Source organism: Gossypium hirsutum, chromosome D11, assembly GCF_007990345.1.
Source record: "Gossypium hirsutum isolate 1008001.06 chromosome D11, Gossypium_hirsutum_v2.1, whole genome shotgun sequence".
NCBI classification, from domain to species: domain Eukaryota; kingdom Viridiplantae; phylum Streptophyta; class Magnoliopsida; order Malvales; family Malvaceae; genus Gossypium; species Gossypium hirsutum.
In genome coordinates, this window is record NC_053447.1 from 71,079,664 (window position 1) to 71,100,062 (window position 20,399).

Consider the following 20,399-nt stretch of genomic DNA (forward strand, 5'->3'; position numbering starts at 1 on the left):
AAAAATAAAATAAAGGCTTATTGCATCAATTAATCTTTATAGTATCTCATTTTTTTTCCACTTTGATTTTTAATTCCTTTTTAAAATAGGACTTAATATTTTTGTTGTTTAACGGTTTAATCCTTTTGTTGTTTATCGGTTTAGTCCTTTTGTTTGAAGTGAAAAAAACTCTCGGTTGAGACTTCCAGCTACTTATTATTCGTTATGTGATGATGTCATCTGAATAATTTAAAAATTAAAATTCATAAACGTTAGGGCCCAACCGGGTTCGAACCGGTGACCTCTTGATCTGCAGTCAAATGCTCTACCACTGAGCTATGGACCCAATTTACATGTAATTTAACCTATTAAATTATTTGTATATGATATAATCCGATTCAAAATTAATTAAATGAATAAAGATTGTTGGGGTATCTTAAAAGGGATAGTTTTTATGCAGCAATAAAATAATGTCATATTATTAAATTTTAAAGATAATAAAATATTATTATACCTACTATTTTCTCTAAATTAGTTTAAATTTAATTATTTCAATTACTTAAAATAATTAAATTTTAAATTATAAATAAATATATTTTCTTTTACAAGTTTTAATTTTCTTTTCAGAAGTATTTTTGTTTAACCAGTTTTTCTTTTAATAAAATTAGTTTCTAGACAGTGAATTTTTTTTTTGTTTTTTCCGTTTTAAATTGTTTCCTATTTCATATTATACATTTTTTAAAAGAAAAAAAAATTATATTGTATTGAATTTTTGGTAATAACAATTGTGTAAATTTTAATCTTTCAATGTTATTTGTATTTTTTTATTTTAATTATTTATGTTCTTTTAAAACAAAAAAACTCGAGTTGTAAAGTAAGTTGAATATGGATATATGTATAATAACAATTTTTTTTTTAAATTTGATGTAACGAAAATTTATTAATACCTAAAAATCTTAATTTTTATTATGATGCGAATATAAATTATTCTCAAAGATTAAATTATGAAAATAACAAATATCTATAGAATTACATTAATAATTATCTTCTACAAAAAATTATTTAACTTTACCGCAGACGATGCATTAACCCAAAAATAAATTAGAAGATTAGAATTTAAAATTTGATTTATATAAATTCCAAGAAAGTTATGCATTTATTATGTACAAATTAATGAAATTAGTTACGAATATATATTTACAAATTAAACCAAATATAAAGCATATTTAGTTTTTTTTAATACCAATTCTACATTTTTTTGCATATTGGTTATTTTCAAACAATACAACGAAAACAGAACAAAGATTCAATCAAATTAAGAACAAAAACACAAATTCAAGTAATAAAATTAGGGGTTTTTGCATTATCAACCAAAAATAATATCACAAAATTTAGGTTTTGTTTTTTCCCATGTATTTTTTAAATAAATCTATTGATAGTCCAAAAAACCAAAGTAAAAACTAACTGCAAAATTTTCCTCTAGAAGACGAGTTCATGTGGTTTCATGCCGGATTTGAGTGAAAACCTAGCGGCGAGGTAGGCTTTCAATTCCGGGACTCCCTCGATCGACTTTATTAAAAAGGTATCGACGGCCTTCTGATCTTCTTTCTTATCTTCGGGTAGTTTCTTCTTGTCCTGTAATAGACGGATAACAGGGGAATCGAATTAGATAAATCCGACTAATACGGCTTAAACTATATTATATATGCAAAACAAGAAACCGACCTCTTTCTCAGCTTCGAAAAACTCTCCCTCGGTTTTCTTCTTCTTGTTTTCTACTTCCTTGGCGAAGTACTTGTCATCGAACTTGTCTAGGTTAACCCCGGAGATGTCGATCTTGGTGGAAGTGGCAATGACGTAGGATTGGTTCACACGCCGTAGAGGAACACCGTTAATCTTGAATGGTCCTGCAATGAAAGGGAATTCCCCAAATTTAAAACAAAGTACTAGAATGAAGAACGATAGATATTCAAAATAAAAAACCAAGTTGAAGAACCAGCAAAGAAATAGCAATAATCTAGCAACACTACGCTAGAAGAGACAAATTCGGATCCCATGTCAGGAAACAAATACAATACACACAAAATCATCAAGTCAGTTCCTCGGGTTATGATTTCAGGTTATAATACACATCTATGTTAGTTGCATTGTAGTGCAAGTATTGAATATAAGTATGTTTTCATCTTTTCTATGTCTCTCCATATATATAAAGGTCCGGGTCATATCGCAAACCTATATTATGTGTAGATAGATATTCAACAAAAACAATGAGAACCAAGTTCACAAACCAGCCAAGAAATAACTAGCCACACTAAGCTAAAAGAGACAAATTTGGATACCATGTTGGAAAACAAATATAATGCACACAAAATAATCAAGTACGCCGCTCGGGTTATGATTTTGGGTTATAATACACATCTATGTTAGTTGCACTAGTATTGAATATAAGTATGTTAGTATCTTTTCTAAGTTTCTCCATATATATAAAGGGTCTTGGTCATATCCGATAACCAATATGTCTAGATAAGTGCCGGAAATGAGTGTCGGACACGACATACTTCAAGAAAAATGTAATAACACCATTGCCATACATCAACTTTGCATTTGAATTACACAAATATTACATTAATTAATTAATTTTTTAAACAATGAACTGCAATTGCTTTAAAATTACACTTAACACTCACTAATTCCATTTCTTTAAAAAAAATCCCAAACCAAAATTCAATAAACAAAGAACAATATCACAATCAAACAAGTGATAGCAGTAAAAAATTCCAAAAAATGCTAAAAAACTGAAAAAAAAATACCAGTAACCAAAAGGAGCCCAGAGGTGAGTTGCTTCAAGAAAACAACTCTCTTCCCCATAAATCTCCCAGCCAACAAAATCAACACCGTTCCTGGAGTAATGCTAGCCCTAAAAAAATAAAACCCAACATTCAAAAACATATCTTTGGAGATCTACAAATTTTTAAAAAATAACATTTAAATAAAAAAAAAACCTGAGCTTGGTGGGTTTGGGCTTGCGCTTATTAAGAAGCGGTTTCTTGACATCGTCGGCGGGGTAAAACTTAGGAGGCTTCTCGACGGCGGTGGCGGGTTTGGGATTGGGTTCGTGGCAGGGGAAAACGCCGCCGTTTTTGGCCTTGATTGCCCAAAGGCCACGCTTGTGGTACATTTTAGACCTTGAGTACTTACCCACACCGCGAATTAGATCTGGGTTTCGGGTCTTGATTGGGGTTTTCCTTTTGGCCGCCATTTTAGCTGTAAAACCCTTTCGCAGTGCTCTGGTTCTGGTCTTTTAAATGGCGTATGATAATTTAACAATGGAGTTAATATATTGGAATTTCTAAATCTAGGGTTTTAGGGAGGTCAAGTTTTGAGTGTTAATGGGCTTTAGGATTTTGGGCTTTTTGAAGACATTGATTTTAAGAAGGCTTTAATAAAAAAATCCATTAATAATTGGGTAAACTGCATCTAACCTCACTAAATTATTAATGAATTTACGTTTTAATTATACAACTTCAAAAAAGTACAAAATAATCTCTAAGTTTTTTGAAAATTTTCATTTAAGTCAAGTGAAGTACACATGGACTGCTACACAGGTTATCATGCCAACACCGTTAAAAAAATAATATTTTAGTCTGCACTTCCTTTAAAAAAGGTAATTCGACACTTTTGAAAAATTAATGGCCAAATTTAACACTGCTTAAAATATTGATGACCAAAATAAAATAAAACAGACAAAAGATATAAACATTGATGATTAAATTTATAATTATACATTTTTCTTTAAAATCGAGCCAACCCGATGATACCTTTATGTCCAAGTAATAACATTTTTTACGATAATCCAAGGGATAACATTGATCATAGATAAATACCAAAACATCGTCTAGTACTGCCTGACTTAATGATTCAGGCAACAGCAATGGCAAATACAGGGGATAGTTCGGGTTTATTCAGTTAAAACATAAAATCGGATGCTCGGAAAAGTACGAATACAACATAAGAACTGGCACGAAAACAGGACAACAAGATGGGAAAGGGAAACGGGACGAACTTAGAGTGACCAGTGAATATACTGTGCCGATGTGTCATACGATCTGGAGTGTTGCTCAAGTTCCATGTGTTGCACGCTGTTTTGCTGAGGCAACTCAAGCCTGCCGAAATGTTGAGCATCAGCAGGCTCCGAGGTTTGCAAATACGGGTTTACGAATGTGTCATGCGGCATTGGTTCGGTGTTCATCATGTCGTTAACACCAAGAGCCGAAGCTCGGTTTTTGGAGCCCCATGGTTGATTTGACAGAAGAGAGAGAGCACAGCTCGAGTCACTAACTCCCGTGAAGCATTCTCCTTGAGAAGTTGCGGTCCCGGAAAAACCGGTCCCTCCTAGTGAACCTTGAAGGAAAAGATCACCCGAAGAAGGATTCTCCATGTTTTTTGGCCATGGATGATGATGTTGAAGTGACTTTTCCGGAGCTGTGTTTTGATTTCCAGGTATGCGGTCCAACGATCTCATTGTTGGCCATGCATCTTTTCCGGAAACCCTTGAATAAGCCGTGAAATCCAAGATAAAGCTTCTACCTCGACCATTGCTTTCTGCATCATAGTTGTTGAATCCGGACAACATATCAATTACACACGTAATCGGAACTGCAAGTCAGAAAAGTTCAAAAACTGTGAACTAACCGATAACAGATGAAGATAGCCTGCTGTAATGAGAGGGAAATAATGATCCAGGCGATTGTTTTCTGCGACGCTCGTTGTGACCAGCTAGCCGTCTACGGCAACTCCGTTTCGCTTTGTCGAATTCAGGAAGCTGGTGAAACCTAAATTAGAGATTAGAACAAAAGATGTTAATGTTATTACACACACAAAAAGATTCCGAATTTCTTTCATTGGATGTTGAATATTGGCAATATCCCACATTAGGAAAAGATAGAAAGGGAGGGGGTTTGGTTTGTTATATATAGAACCCCTCCCCCTTTGGTTGTATCATCCCAAAATCTTCTCCTTTGTAATATTTCTAGAAGAAATATTAATTTGGTAGTGTCCGAGGACGTAAGCTAAATTGGCCGAACCTCGTTAAATCTCTGGTATTTTATTTCTTATTTGTTTGCTTATATTTAATAGCTTTATGTTGGTTATATTTATTTAGTTATTATTGCTATAAATATCTAAGTGAGTTCTGTCTAGTTGTTGGGTTTTAAGCGGGACCATTTGTGACCCCTCCAATTTAACTGGGAATTTTCTTAGTATAATTGTTGGCATAATAATTATCTAAATATTTCTGATAATATTGTTATTAATATTATCGTCGCTTCCGCAACAATTGGTATCCGAGCCAAGGTTTTGTAGTATGCTCTGTGTTTGCAGCTTAGTCTGGTCTTACACATCAGAAACATTTCCTAAAGCTTGTGGGTATTCTGCATTTGGTGGCTATTAAGTAGAAGCTATGGCAAAAATGACAGAAGAAAAACCATCCATATCAACAACTTCCACTTCGTACATTTTGCCGAGGATTGGAACTGCAAATACGAGATTTGTAGTGGAAATTTTTGATGGAACAGGTCATTTTGGCATGTGGCAAAGTGAGCTTCTAGATGCCCTCTTTCAACAGGGTCTAGATATTGCCATTGAGGAAGAAAAACCAGAAGGGGTTGATGATAAAGAATGGAAGACCATCAACCGATTGGCATGTGGTACAATTCGATCATGTCTTTCCAGAGAGCAGAAGTATACATTCAGTAAAGAGACTTCTGCAAGTAAATTGTGGAAAGCATTGGAGGAGAAATTCTTGAAGAAGAACAGTCAAAATAAGTTGCATATGAAGAAAAGACTGTTTCGTTTCAATTATGTTCCTGGTACCACGATGAACGAGCACATTACCAATTTTAATCAGCTGGTGGCTGATTTGTTGAATTTGGATGTGACTTTTGAAGACGAAGACTTGGCGTTAATGTTGTTGGGATCGCTTCCTGAGGAGTTTGAGTACCTTGAAACTACTCTACTTCATGGAAAATCGGAAGTAACTTTCAATGAAGTAACTGCTGCATTGTATAGCTATGAACTACGCCGAAAGGATAAGTTGAAAGGTTCAGGTGAAGCAGCAGTGGAAGCATTGGTAACAAGAGGTCGTCAGCAAAGTCAGTCTAATGGGAAGAGAAGAAAGTCCAAAGGTCGAGCTGTTGCCAAAGATGAATGTTCCTTTTGCAAAGAAAAAGGACATTGGAAGAAAGATTGTCCAAAATTGAAGAAAAAAGGGAAGACTCCGCAAGATGCAAATGTTGCAGAATGCAATAGTAAAGCAGAGTCAGACTTTTCTCTTAGTATGACATCTTCAACATTATATGCAGATGAGTGGATCATGGATTCTGGTTGTTCCTATCATATGTGTCCCATTCGGGAATGGTTCTTTGAATTTCAAAAACTAGATGAAGGGGTTGTTTACATGGGTAATGATAACACATGTAAAATAGCCGGGATAGGTTCAATTAAACTGAGGAGTCATGATGGATCTACTAGAATTTTGCGGGATGTACGATATGTCCCAAAGTTGAAGAAGAATCTCATCTCTTTGGGGTCGTTAGAATCTAAAGGCCTAGTTGTGACAATACGAGATGGAGTTCTTAAAGCAACTTCAGGAGCATTGGTGATGTTGAAAGGCATAAGAAAGAACAATCTGTATTACTACCAAGGTAGTACAGTGGTCGGGACAACAGCAGCAGCAATTTCGAGTACCAAGAAGGACGCTGAGGCAACACAGCTGTGGCATATGCGTTTGGGCCATGCTGGTGAAAAATCCTTGCAAACTCTAGCCAAGCAAGGATTATTGAAAGGTACAAAGACTTGCAAACTTGAATTTTGCGAGCATTGTGTTCTGGGAAAACAACGAAGGGTGAAATTTGGCACTGGGATTCACAATACTAAAGGTATTCTGGATTATGTGCATTCTGATGTATGGGGACCGTCCAAGACTCCATCACCTGGAGGAAGACGTTATTTTGTCACCTTTATTGATGATTTTTCCAGACGAGTTTGGGTGTTTCCTATGAAGAACAAAGATGAGGTGCTTGAAGTTTTCCTTAAGTGGAAAACTAAAGTTGAAAATCAGACAGGAAGGAAGATTAAGGTTCTCCGATCAGACAACGGTGGAGAATATAAAAGCGATCCTTTCCTGAAGATATGCCAAGATTGTGGCATAGTAAGGCACTTCACCGTAGGTGGAACACCGCAACAGAATGGGGTGGCAGAGCGTATGAATCGAACGCTTGTGGAGAAAGTTCGATGTATGTTATCTAATGCTGGATTAGATAGAAAGTTTTGGACTGAGGCTGTGACGTACGCTCAACATCTCATCAATCATTTGCCATCATCTGCTATAAATGGCAAGACTCCTTTGGAGAAATGGTATGGAAAACCTGCTACTGATTATGACACCTTACGCATTTTTGGTTCTATTGCATATTATCATGTGAAAGAATCAAAGTTAGATCCAAGAGCAAAGAAGGCTCTATTCATGGGCTTCAATGCTGGTGTTAAGGGATATCGTTTGTGGTGTCTAGAGGCAAAGAAGACGATAATCAGTAGGGATGTTACCTTTCATGAATCTGCCATGTTGAATAAGGTAAATCCAGAAGGAGTGAGTAGTACTTCGCAGCAGGTGGAGTGTACTCCGCAGCAGGTGGAGTTTGAGCAGAGTGTGGTAATTCCAGCAGAAGGTACCACTAGTGATTCTTCATTGGCAGATGCAGAGTCAGATGAGGAAGAGGTTTCTACCCAAGAACCTCAACAGCAATCAGAGCCAATTGCAGTCAGAAGGCAGAGACGAGAAATTCAGAAACCAGCTCGTTTCACTGACATGGTAGCTTATGCACTTCCAGTTGTTGATAATATTCCATCCACTTACACCAAAGCCATTCAGAGTTTAGAGAATAATAGATGGTTAGGTGCAATGGAAGAGGAAATGCAATCTCTAGAGAAAAACAAGACGTGGAAGCTGGCACAACTACCAAAAGGGAAGAAGGCGATTGGTTGCAAATTTGAAGACACTATTGAAGTTAGTGTTATGAGAAGATGTTCGAAGATGTGGAATATCGCCAAGGTGGAGATTTGTTGAATATTGGCAATATCCCACATTAGGAAAAGATAGAAAGGGAGGGGGTTTGGTTTGTTATATATAGAACCCCTCCCCCTTTGGTTGTATCATCCCAAAATCTTCTCCTTTGTAATATTTCTAGAAGAAATATTAATTTGGTAGTGTCCGAGGACGTAAGCTAAATTGGCCGAACCTCGTTAAATCTCTGGTATTTTATTTCTTATTTGTTTGCTTATATTTAATAGCTTTATGTTGGTTATATTTATTTAGTTATTATTGCTATAAATATCTAAGTGAGTTCTGTCTAGTTGTTGGGTTTTAAGCGGGACCATTTGTGACCCCTCCAATTTAACTGGGAATTTTCTTAGTATAATTGTTGGCATAATAATTATCTAAATATTTCTGATAATATTGTTATTAATATTATCGTCGCTTCCGCAACATTGGAAACCAAACCCGGCAAGAACTCATAATATTCGACATGAGTATAAGGATTGGAAACCAAACCTAAAGGGAGTAGTAGGGTTAGCCCATAACTGAAATTAGGGTTCTCGATAAATACTCAAATGAGTATGAGGATATGATCCTCTAACGATCCAACACCCATGCATAAACAAGCTCTAAAAAATTCTAGACCTTAGAACAATAGACACGCACTTATGTTACTCTGACTCGGACTTGATCCTATCGAAAACTTGGGTTTTATATCAAAAAGCATCGAACAAAATGGGAAACTATAATCAATGCTAAAAACCAAATAATTTAACCAAAACTTGCACTCATAGAAGCTCCAATAAACATCTCTACGATGTATCAATGCAAAGAGTAAAAGACTACTAGCTCCCATGGAACTAATAAACCAATAATCACGATAAAATCCATGTTACTCGGATTCAAGTATAAGTCTCGAATATGTATAAAACAAATGTATGTGCTTCAAAACATGATAAAAAAGCTCTTGAGGGAACTTCCGATACTTTCGGAAAAAGTTTTCGAAGTTCTGTTTATCAGGCAGCTGGCCAAACCCTCCAACAATAGTACCTTCCGTGAACCCTTTAGGGCTCTCAGCCGAGACGGAAGGCAAAACCCCACCGGCGACAATACCAACAATTGGTGGGAGTTTGACTATCTGCCTGGTAAGCGTTACTTCAAAAACTTTTCCCGAATTAGTGTGTATATATATAAGACTAGGGTATGTCTGAAGTTTTTTTTTAAATTCTTCCATGTAATTAGAGGTATTGAACAGAGAATTTGAACAGGACTAATAAGTAGCAGAAAATAAAAGAGCTATCGAGTAAACTTCCGATTAATTTGGGAGAATTCTTCAAAATGACATCCCTCTTCGGGCAGTCGACTCAACCCCAACAATAGTCCCCTTCGTGAACCCTTCAAGGCTCTCAGTCGAGGTGGGAGACAAAACCTGACGACAATACCAACTATTGATGGGAGTTTGAGCGATTGTTCGACAAAGCACTTCAAAAATTTCTTCCAAATTGGAAGTCGATTTGATTGAAATACAAATAAAAAGAACTTTAATCCACTGCAACTCAAAACACTAATCAAATCAATACAAATATTAAAAAAAATAGGGAAGTAAAAAGGTGAAACCTGCTACACTGCTGACAAAACCTTTGTTCAATACCAGCAACAATGGCTTTAGGTGATTTTGAATGAGAAACACAAACTTTATGCCTTGCATAATAAGCCTTAACATCACTCAGATCCACTTCACACCCTTCTACTTGACACCTCGGTGGTCGACCACCGTGAATCATCCCACCGACCCTAGGTTTCTTACAACCCAGAGGTGGTTGTGTCGGTGGTGATTGAGTCTTCATAGTTGCAGGGCCACCGTTGACAGCGGCGGAGGAATCATTGAAGTAGATATTTCGACCCAACTTCAAGGCGTTGTTGTTGAGTGAATCAATGGAAGAACCACCTGAGTCAGACAAAGAACTCGAACCCATTTCCATGAGTGACTCAGTGGTGCTCTTTCATGGGTTTTATCTTCTTTATGTTATCTCAAAACTGTAAACAGAAACACACGCTCTTACCCAATTTCAGAAAAGGTAACCAAAAATGGGGATTCTTTTGTTTTTTCCTATAAAACAAAAGCATAATGAGAATAGAAATAAGGGTAAATTGCACTAGTAGTTTACTTAACTATGAAAAATTATAAAATCGTCATTAACTATTTAGTTTTATCTTTTTTGATCTCCACTCGGCTAAATGTGATAACTTTTATAGTAACTTTAATTTTTAATATTTATAAATTATGTCAATTCAGTGTTGAGTCTAAAAAAATTAACCTTCAAAATTTAAACATTGTGCAATCTTTTCTCTTTTTTTTTTTTTTGCAGTTTTGCTTTTTCTTTTGTTGTGTGTGTGATATTGATGTTTAATTCTAAAAGAATGAGAAAAGATGAAAATTGTTATTTTGGATTCTCGGGTGTTTTCATATTTTGTTTACTTTCTTTCAAATTTAGCTGCTAAATTTATTTTTTTAGCTTTTTAGGTAAAGAGTTACAAAGAAAAATTAAATTACAAAAAAATCAAATTGCACAATGTGTAAATGTTAATTTTTTAGAATTAAGACTAAATTGACAAAATATATAAATGTTAAGGGTTAAATTTACTATTATACCAATTTAAAAAACCCGTTGGGAACTAAAAAAAGCTAATATTAAATAATTGAGTGATCACTTTGTAACTTTTTATAGTCGAATAATTAAAAAAAGATGTTAATGATTAAGGGATTACTTTGTAACTTTTTTTTTAATTGGAGGATAAAAATTTCTACATTACTAATATAATTTACACAAATAAATTAAGTGTTGATTAAAAGAGAGAAAGAGAGAGAGAGAGAGGGGGAGAGAAAATATTAAAAATTTGTGGAAAAGGAGAGAGAGAATATGAATTTGCTTTGTGAGTTGACACTAAAAGTGCCAGCAATGCCAGCAATGAGAGGTGTGTATAGTGAAGAACTTCAGCTTTCAACTGTCATCTAAATAACATAATCCCCAACTCCCCCACCAAAGATTTTGGAAATGATGCTGATTTGACAGGCAAAATTATTAATTAAGATTTTATATTATCAGTTTATTGTTTACTTTATTTGGAATTAAATAGTAAATTAATTATTTTATTAAAATTTTTATCTATTTCTATCGCTAAAAATTAATATGTTTGATAGAATACTCAGACAGTTACTATCTCATTCTGATGTAAAGTGACTAGTTTCTAACAATAGAAATGAATGAAACTTTTAACGAGAGGGTAAATTTACTCTTTAATTTAATATACGATTACTAATTTGTCTAATTTTTTAATAGAAAGGGTAAAATGCAATCCAACTTCTAGTACAAGGGTTTTAATGATACTTTTACCAGATTTGACATTGTTGGCAAAGATTAAAACTTTAAATTTTGAGTAAACTCAAGTTCGTAATCAGCATGTTTGAGTTTTGTTTATATTCTGGTTCATTATTTGTTTGTACTTTATATTATATTTGTGATTATATTATATTCATATTTATATATATTTTTTTAAAAAAAACTGAAAATGATTTAAATTAAAATTAATTAAATTTTAAAATAATCTCAATTTCGAATGGTTTAAATTATAAGGGTTAGATTTGAAATGAGAAATTTTGTGTTAAAAGAACTTAATTAAATTATTAAATTAACCAATAGAGTAAAACAACTTAAATTCAATTATTAATTTGCAAGAACAGCTAAAATCAACATTTGTCCACTTAATCTAAGCATAAAAATGTTTAAATTTAATTATTAATTTGTGAATTTGGACTTGTCTATGGGTCAGTTCAAGTAAAAAATTTAAGTTTGTTTTCTAGGTTCGGGTCCGACTTGAAAAATGGATTTAAAATTTTGCTTAAACCCAACCCGAATAAAAATATTAAAACCCGAGTCCAACCCACATTAAAATTTTTTATAAAAAAAATATAATACGTCAAATACACTAAAAATATTAAAATAAATATTTTTCAACAAAAACAGAAAAAAATTTAAAAAATATATACTTAAATAACATTAAGTTAATAGCAACTTAAAAAGAAAATATTTTTAAAATAGTAACAAAATTAATAATAAAACAAGAACTATACAATATCTAAATAATAATAATAAAATAATAACAATATAATAATGAAATAACAGTAAAACAATGAAAATAATAAAAAACAATAACAATATTTTTTTTCCTACAAATTCAAGCTAGGTCAAACCTAGCCCAAACAAAAAAAAAATTTACCCAAAGCCCAATCCATTTTAAAAATGGATTTTATTTGTTTGTCCAAACCTATTTTTCGACTTACATTTTTGCCCAAACCCTCTCACTTTTTTGGTAGACCTTCAGGTTGGACGAAATGGCCACCAACAAGTCTAAAAAATTCTTTACTTTAATAATAATATTAGTTTAATCGATCAAAATCCACTATAAATAACAATTAAAATATCGAAATCTAAAAAAGAAAAATTAAATATAAGCAAAAGTATTCTATATTTTTTCAACAATAATACATAAAACTCACCATCCATATTGCTAGAAACATGCAAAATGAACCAACATAATTAGCCATATGTATGATACATAATAAAGATGATATGCAATTTCTACGAAAGACAACTTCGCTAACTCAATTCGATTCGAAAAACATGTTTGGCATCAGCAACTCACAAGAAGGTCATTGACGCATACGAGTGCTTTCACTCCATCAGTTTTCTTCCTCCAAACCCTAAATCACACTGTAGAAGCCCTTTCTCATTGTATGGAAAGGAACAAAAACTGTGCCAAAACACACACGTTCTCGGTTTTTTGTATAATAGAAAACATTAGTAACATCATCAAATCGAAAAACCCCGAAGTTGAATTCCGAGACTACACAAACGAATCAAATGTGACAAAATGGAAAAAACGGAATCCATACACGAGCAAGCAAACAAGCATTACTTTTAGTACGAAAAAATAAGGTAAAAGACACGGTGACGGTTATTCAAAACCTCGTCATTTGCACTCAACAATAGCTTCGGCAGCCCGTTGAGGTTTGTTTTTGCGCCTGCTACCATTTTGTCGATACCCCACAGGTTTAATCGAATCATTGGTGCTTAACTTTGTCGTAATCCCATTTTCTTTCGCCTGCATTGACCTTTTCCGTTTCCGTCCGTTCTCCGTGACAGCTTGATTTTTCATCTCCTTGATTGGAACCGAACCTTTTACATCGCCACTATCTTCTTCTGTCTTCTCCACTTTGAGTTCCTCGATGATTTCATCGTCACCACTCTCGGGATCTTCATGAGACGAAACAACAACAGCCTGCTTCTTTACTTTTCCTCTACCCCTTCTCATTGTACAAATTAATCACTTTCCAAAGCAATTTCAAACAAATTAACAAGGTTTCTGCAATTGTAAAGAAACAAAAACATCGATTCAGTAAAAAGATATCAACATTCGTACGATTGCGCGAAATACATATCATACCAACAATAAATTTGAGTAAACTATCAGTTGAATTACAAAAATATTAAATAGAAAGGCAGTCACTTAGAGTCTAAATTGATCTCTGAACTTAAAAATCTTCTGAGTCCTTCAAGTATCAGTATTATATCAATCAAGTCCTTAAATCAAATTATAAACACTTGTGCACTTACTATATCGGCAACTCGAAATCTAAAGGGTTAGAAAGAACAATGTCCCTAAGATTTAAGAAGGCTAAAAAAGGCATCAAATCCAATTCGTCAATACAGTAAATACACATGTGTTTTAAATATGTTTCACGTCATATTTGAGCTGCATTTAACGCTTAAGCTAATGACTAAGCCAACGGAAAAACTTGATCAATACCAGGGGCGAAGGGAGGGGGGCAGGCAGGGGCCATGGCCCTCCCTAAAATGAAAAATTGCAGCTTTAGACCACCAAAATTCATAAAATCCTAAGTTAATATATGGTAAAATTATAGTTTGACCCCCAAAAATGCTAGAATTTCGATTTAATCCTTTTGAAAACCATAAAGATATAAGCCAATACAATGATGAAATTATATTTCAACTCTCATAATAATATACGCAAAAAAATTTCTTGCTTCGGCCCTAGTTGATATGATATAGACCAGCTTAAAATCCGGACCATAGTTCAAGTACTTCTAGAGATATTAACCCTAAACTAAATGAAAAACATTCATGTAATCATTCCATCATTACAAACAAAATCATCCACCTCTTCTTAGCTTATCTTGCAAAAGATATAACAAAAGAAACTGTATGCGTATGTGTGTGTCTATGCATATATACATACATATAAAGTTCCCATTTCTAAGAAACTTTGAAGAACTCACCTAAACCAGAAGAGAAAATCCTAAATGATTCATCCAACAACAGATTTTGCCCCTTTTGAAATCAATAAGAAATGAAAATTTCCTGGATTTGGAATCCTCTTTCTATTTCCCTACATTTTCTGGGAAAAAAATAATCAAAAGCATAAGAAAAAGAGTAAAGCAACCTAATTTCAAACTGTATTTAACCCAACAATAAATCCATGTAATCTTCAATTTTCAGTAACTAACTAACAAAAGATTGAGTAAAGCAAAAGCTTTATTGATGTTTTTTCAATTAAGTCCTAAAGATTTCAAATCTATAACCCAAAATAGCTATATATATTCTTCATTGACTATAATTACACCACCAAACACAGCTTTAACTTCACATAAAGCAAGTACAACATAAATGAAATGATGAAGCTCACCTTGAAATATAGATCAATGATCTGCATCTTTGAAACAAATCCCATTGTATAAATCAATGAAGCTACTAAATCCCCAATAAAAAAAGTTGGGTTTTTGCTCTTTCTTTCAATGGATTCTTTTTTCAAATGTGAAGGCCATTAAAGGACAAAACGGAAGCTTCTCTTTTTTTCTTTTTTTTTTTTGAACTATGATCTGAATGAGAAACAGAGGGGCAAAAACCCAGATCAGATCATGTGGTGTAACTTAAAAAAGATGAACAATTAGGAAATTTTTTTGGAGAAAAAATAAAATAAAATCAGCGGCTTTTTTGCTTTGCTTACTGTTTAAGAAGAAATTTATGAATCTTGTGTTCACCCATTTTTATTAGATCATTTTATCTCAAGTTGACTGTGGGTGTGGGTTTGGGTGGGTTTGACTTACACGTGTCCGGTGATTTCAGCTTAACTTTAGTGTTCGCACACTGTATTTTCATCCGTTGGATTGGGATTCTGTGAGCTTGGGGTTGGTTTTTGAATAATACGCGAACATTAGCGTGAATAAAAATCGATTCGATTTAAAAAAATAAAAGTTAAAAAATAGATTAGAATAATTCGATATGAATCAAGTTATTCTAGTCAATTTGAATAAATAATTTGAGTTTGAGTCTAGTTAAATTTTACAATTCAAATAACAAATTAATGTAAATACTATTTTTGGTCTCGGTCAATTTTGAAAATGAATAAATCGATCTCTTTCTCAAAAAAAATTACAAAAATTCAAAAAAATTATAAAAATTTCAAAATTTACATTTGTTTATATTTTATAAAATATGAAAAAAAATCTAAAAAAATATATAAAGAATGTTAAAGTTTTATTTTTTTAAATAATAATTTTGTTGACCTAAATAAGTTAATTAATGATTTAAGTTTATCATAATAAAATATTTTTTTTATTTTGCTTTGAATTTTTTTTAAATATATATGGTTTCAAATTTATGTGCTCTAATATAGAATTAGTTATACTCTAACAACATTTTAATTTGACATATTTTAATTTTTTTAAAATTTAACTTGAACAATTTCCCTCGATTCGACTTAATTTAGTTTGGAAAAATTTTAAATCAATTTAGAATAATAAAATAGGACTCGTCAACTCGATTAACTCAAAGTCTTTTCATTCGACTCGATATAATCAAACATTCACCCTTATGGAAAATGATCATTTTTTTTTCTGTAAATGTGCTTGATAGGAAAGAGAAAAAATGAAAAAAAAAATTCTTTTCATTTATTGCTCGATAGAGTTGAAAAATGAAATGAAATAAAATAAAACATTTGAAAAATGAATAATTTTGAACTAATACGCACTTTTTTCTCATTTTCTCTTCTCTCGTCATTCCAAGTTGGAATGGTTGATTTTTATGCGTTATGATAAAAAATGATTATTCCTCATATTTTATTTCCTCCCATTTTTCTTCTCAACCAAAGATACTCAAATTTCATTCTCTACTTTTCCACCTAACCAAAGATACTCTAGGTGATCATTTGAATTATAGATTCATGAGTTACCAAGAATTTTTTTTACGATTCATGAAAATTTTTTTAAGGTTCGTGATTATAATAATATTATTTTTAAAATTCGAAATTAAAATTTCTCCTTAAGAATGCAACGTTCAAATATAAATTTAAATTTGAGTGTAGGTATCACATAAAAGTATGTATTGGACTGAATATATATATATATATTTAGAAAATCTTTTAGGATTATTAAAATTGGTAAAAGCACATTTGCAGTTTCTCACAATTTCAATATTAGCAAATTAGTTCCTCTATAAAAATAGAGCAATTTAATTTCTATCAATTTAAAAGTAAGCAACTAATTAAGGACAATTAATAATTGTGTTAATATTTTCATCAATTGTATATAAATTTTAACCGTGAATGTTTATGTTTATATATTCTATGTAACTATTGATAGAATCTATAAATGTTTATATATTCTATGTACAATTGATTTCGGATTTTTTAAAAAAATCGATTTATTTAATATTAAAATCGAAAGAAATTAAATTCAAAATATAAATACATTAATGAAATTTGACGTCATAAAAACTTTAAAAAAAAAAACTGTAACATGATTCAATGAATTATTGTTGAATTATATAATCCAAACTCTTCATTTACATGCACAGCTCTTTACATCTCCTACTTAAAGCAAAGAAAACACTATTAATTTCTCGAGAAAAGAATGCCCAAAATCAAAGATCCAATCCTAAAAAAAACCAAACAAAGAAATGATGAACAAACTGATCAAAACGAAGCTAGTTCTGGGTAGGATTCGAAACACTAGTTGGTGCTTCCCTTAAACTTGGCTCCACAGCTTTCTTGGGCTCTTCAATGGCGCCACCATTGACGAACTTGCTTTGAGTTTTACCAGTAGGAAATGAAGAAGAAGAAGAAGAAGAAGAAGACAATACCATCTTTCTTGAAATCTGATACATTTCTCCATGGCAGGTGAGACTCAATGAAGAACATATTAAGAATATGTGCAATATAATTAAAGCATGGAAAGCTATTGAATTCATTAGAATTGCAGAGAAGGAGAAGAGGAAGAAAAGATTACAGTGAGTTAAAGAGAGAAAATGAATGATTCAAAAGGATCTGGAAAACTTTGGAGTTGGTTTGTTTTTAAGGGTCAAGAACATGCATGCGTGCTCTTTTTGCACGTGGTTTGCCCATAAGCCCTCCACTAGCATATCATGTATATACATAATTTAACTTAAACAAAATAAATAGAATATGATGATATGAATGAAATTTTTAAATTCCATATATTGCAAATAATTAGTATATGAAATTATATATAGGTTGCATATATCTTTTTTTAAGAGAGGGTCGAATTTAAATTATACTTTTTTATGATAGTAAAAATGAAAATTTACTATTTTAATAGTTTATACATTTATAATTTTTAAATGATTAAATCAAATAACGTTTTGAGGGCTAAAGTGTAATTTTACCATTACTAATTTAAAATTTTAGAAATTATTAAGAAGTCTTTTTAAGGGGCTAGGGCCCCTGCTAGAGGTGCTCATGGGCCGGGCGGCCCGACTCGACGGCCCGCCTGAAATATGGGAGGGTTCGGGTAAAAATATAGGCCCGAAATATGGGCTTGGGCAAAAAAATGAGGTTCGTTTTCTATCCTCGGGCACCACTTTTTTGGCCCAATCTCGGCCCGAATATAATAAATATTTTTATTTTTTTAATTTTAAAATATTTTTAAAATACTTTTTTTTTATTTTTTTAAATAAATTTTTGGTGTTTATTAAAAAATGGGCCAGGCCGGGCCGGGCTCATGAATTTTTTCTCGGGCCTGGCCTAGACAAAATTTTAGGCCCATATTTTGGGCCGAGTCAAATTTTTTTATGAACCCGGCCCAAACCCAGCCCATGAGACCTCTAGCCCCTGCCAACCCTTCTGACTTCACCAGTGATTAGGAATGACTTGCTAGCACGCGAAAAATTATTAGAGTTGAAACTTGTGGTTTGAAACGCTTTTCAATACTTAAGTCATTAAAGATTCAAAGGAGACAAAGGCTTGAGGGATATAATAGAATGATACTAATAAAGATGACCTTTGTAACTATTATATCTTCCTCTTTATAGTCGAACTTTACCTTCATTCTTTTTACTACTCCGTGAGTCGCTTTCCGACCCAAAAATACTTGATCATAATCCTTTTGTAAATTTTTTGATAAGATCAAATGACATTCATTTCATAAAGGTGAAATGTAGAAGTGTACATATTCTTGTCTAGAGCCAAGAGTAATGGTACGAAAGCCATAACCCTTTCCCATGCAAAATGGAGTTTCATAACTATGCATGGATCAAACTTAAAGTGTTATACTAAATTTAAGAGTAATTTTTGTTCGGTTTTGCAAGATTTTCTGAATCACATAATTCAATTTAGTTTGGTTTGATTCTCAATTTTTTTGTATTAATTTTTTTTTTACTTGAAGAAAGATCATTAAAAGAAAAGATTCAAAAACAAGAGAGATTAAAGAAAAAAGAAAAAAAGTATTATCGTGACCAAAAAAACACTAACAGTAGTCATGTTATCAACTTTATTCCAATCTTATGTTTTATTTGGTACGTAAATAATACGGATTCAAATTTTGTCATCCTCTTGACATCTTCAGTTGTAATGATAAAGAAAAAAAAGTTTTAGCTATCTAAATACTATGGGTAAATACATAATTAATCGTCAAATTTTATTAAGATTTTCATTTTAATCACAAAAATATTTTTTTTTTCAAATATATCACTATTATTAGATAGTTTTCTTGTTTTAGTCTCCCAACTTCAATAATTTTCATTTTGGTCACTCACTGTTAATTGGGCTAACACAATGCTATTATACAGTAAGTTTTAGTCACCCAACTTTAATAAATTTATTATTGTGGTCACTCATTTTCTATTCTTTTAGAATTAAATTTATTTTTTCAAAAGAAAAGAAAAAAAAAGATTTTTTTTATAGTGGATTGAGCTATTCATAAAACCTAGGCAATTCCCTATAAAAAATACAGATTTTTCTCAGTAAAAGCCTAAGTATTCCCCTATGAAAACTTAGGATTTTCTTTGTAAAAGCACATGTAATTCTCTACAAAAAAAAAGTTTCTCTTTTTATTAGAAAAAAAATCTAAAATTTATTCTAAAAAAGAAAAAAATAAAGGAATTTAAAAATTAAAATGATTTTCCTCTAAAAATTAGTTTTTCCCATTTTACTGAAAATTAAAATTAATTTTAAAAAGGAAAAAAAGTAAAGGAAATTAAAAACATAAAATGTTTTTTTTTAAATCCCAAGTGTTTCCCATTTTATTAAAAAAAATAAAATTAATTCTAAGAAAAATAAGTAACTAAAATAAAAAATTTATTAAAGTCAGGTGACTAAAAAAAACTATCTAAAGACGGTGCTATATTTAAGATTTTTTTTTTATCTTAGTGACTGAAATAAAAATTTACTAAAATTAAATAACTAATTATATAATTTACATAAATATTAATTTAAATGGTATGTATATTACATACTTTTGAAGATTATAAAATCATGAGGATTTAAGTAAATCAGTGTGAAACAAAATCTATACCCATTTCAATTTTCAAGAACTCACTTTATAAGCCAATGAAAGATGTTTTTGTTAACTCGAGTTTAAGGATCGGATCAGAATGGATTTGGATCAGATTTAAGCATAATTAATATTAATATACTTTTTATTTGCTTAAACTCGTTAGGCTCAAAATATGAGTCTAAAATTTTATGTAAATTTACCCGTATTTATAAATTACTAACTTAAGCTCATTTTAGACTCACTCATATATTTTTTTTTTTTTAAAATCACATTTATATTATTTTTAAGTTAATATATTTTTTATTTATTAAAATTTTATATATAGGCAACTTAATATTTCTTTTAATATGTTTAAATCATAATATTAAATATTATTATATATTTATGTCTCATTTGGTTACTATTGTAATAACACGAGAAAAATAGTTTATTTATAAAGCATGTATTATAATAGTTAGA

At 31.7% G+C, this 20,399-nt stretch overlaps 3 protein-coding genes and 1 non-coding gene across 5 annotated transcripts; all 4 read right to left on the minus strand.

Annotated features, from left to right (window-relative positions):
• Positions 1-253: 253 nt before the first annotated feature.
• On the minus strand, positions 254-325 carry TRNAC-GCA (transfer RNA cysteine (anticodon GCA)). Its single transcript has one exon. It is a non-coding gene; the product is annotated as a tRNA-Cys (tRNA).
• A 994-nt stretch (positions 326-1,319) lies between these two features.
• Positions 1,320-3,391, minus strand: LOC107925929 (60S ribosomal protein L6). The gene is made up of 4 exons (XM_016856685.2): positions 2,982-3,391; positions 2,790-2,896; positions 1,705-1,886; positions 1,320-1,614 (listed from the first exon to the last, which is right to left on the minus strand). Exons 1-4 carry the CDS (start codon positions 3,236-3,238, stop codon positions 1,459-1,461), a joined length of 702 nt encoding a protein of 233 aa, XP_016712174.2. The 5' UTR covers positions 3,239-3,391; the 3' UTR covers positions 1,320-1,458.
• Positions 3,392-3,709: 318 nt separating this feature from the next.
• On the minus strand, positions 3,710-10,173 carry LOC107925928 (squamosa promoter-binding-like protein 14). Its single transcript, XM_016856684.2, has 3 exons — positions 9,689-10,173; positions 4,672-4,811; positions 3,710-4,581 (listed from the first exon to the last, which is right to left on the minus strand). The coding sequence occupies exons 1-3, from the start codon at positions 10,051-10,053 to the stop codon at positions 4,043-4,045; spliced, it is 1,044 nt and encodes a 347-aa protein (XP_016712173.2). The 5' UTR covers positions 10,054-10,173; the 3' UTR covers positions 3,710-4,042.
• Positions 10,174-12,574: 2,401 nt separating this feature from the next.
• LOC107925940 (uncharacterized) lies at positions 12,575-15,255 on the minus strand. 2 transcript variants are annotated; one of them, XM_041105173.1, is made up of 3 exons: positions 14,837-15,187; positions 14,430-14,548; positions 12,575-13,495 (listed from the first exon to the last, which is right to left on the minus strand). In XM_041105173.1, exon 3 carries the CDS (start codon positions 13,442-13,444, stop codon positions 13,103-13,105), a length of 342 nt encoding a protein of 113 aa, XP_040961107.1. In that variant the 5' UTR covers positions 13,445-13,495; positions 14,430-14,548; positions 14,837-15,187; the 3' UTR covers positions 12,575-13,102. The 2 variants fall into 2 exon arrangements, with proteins under 2 accessions (XP_040961107.1, XP_016712190.1); XM_016856701.2 differs by lacking the exon at positions 14,430-14,548 and having other exon boundaries at positions 14,837-15,255.
• Positions 15,256-20,399: the final 5,144 nt, after the last annotated feature.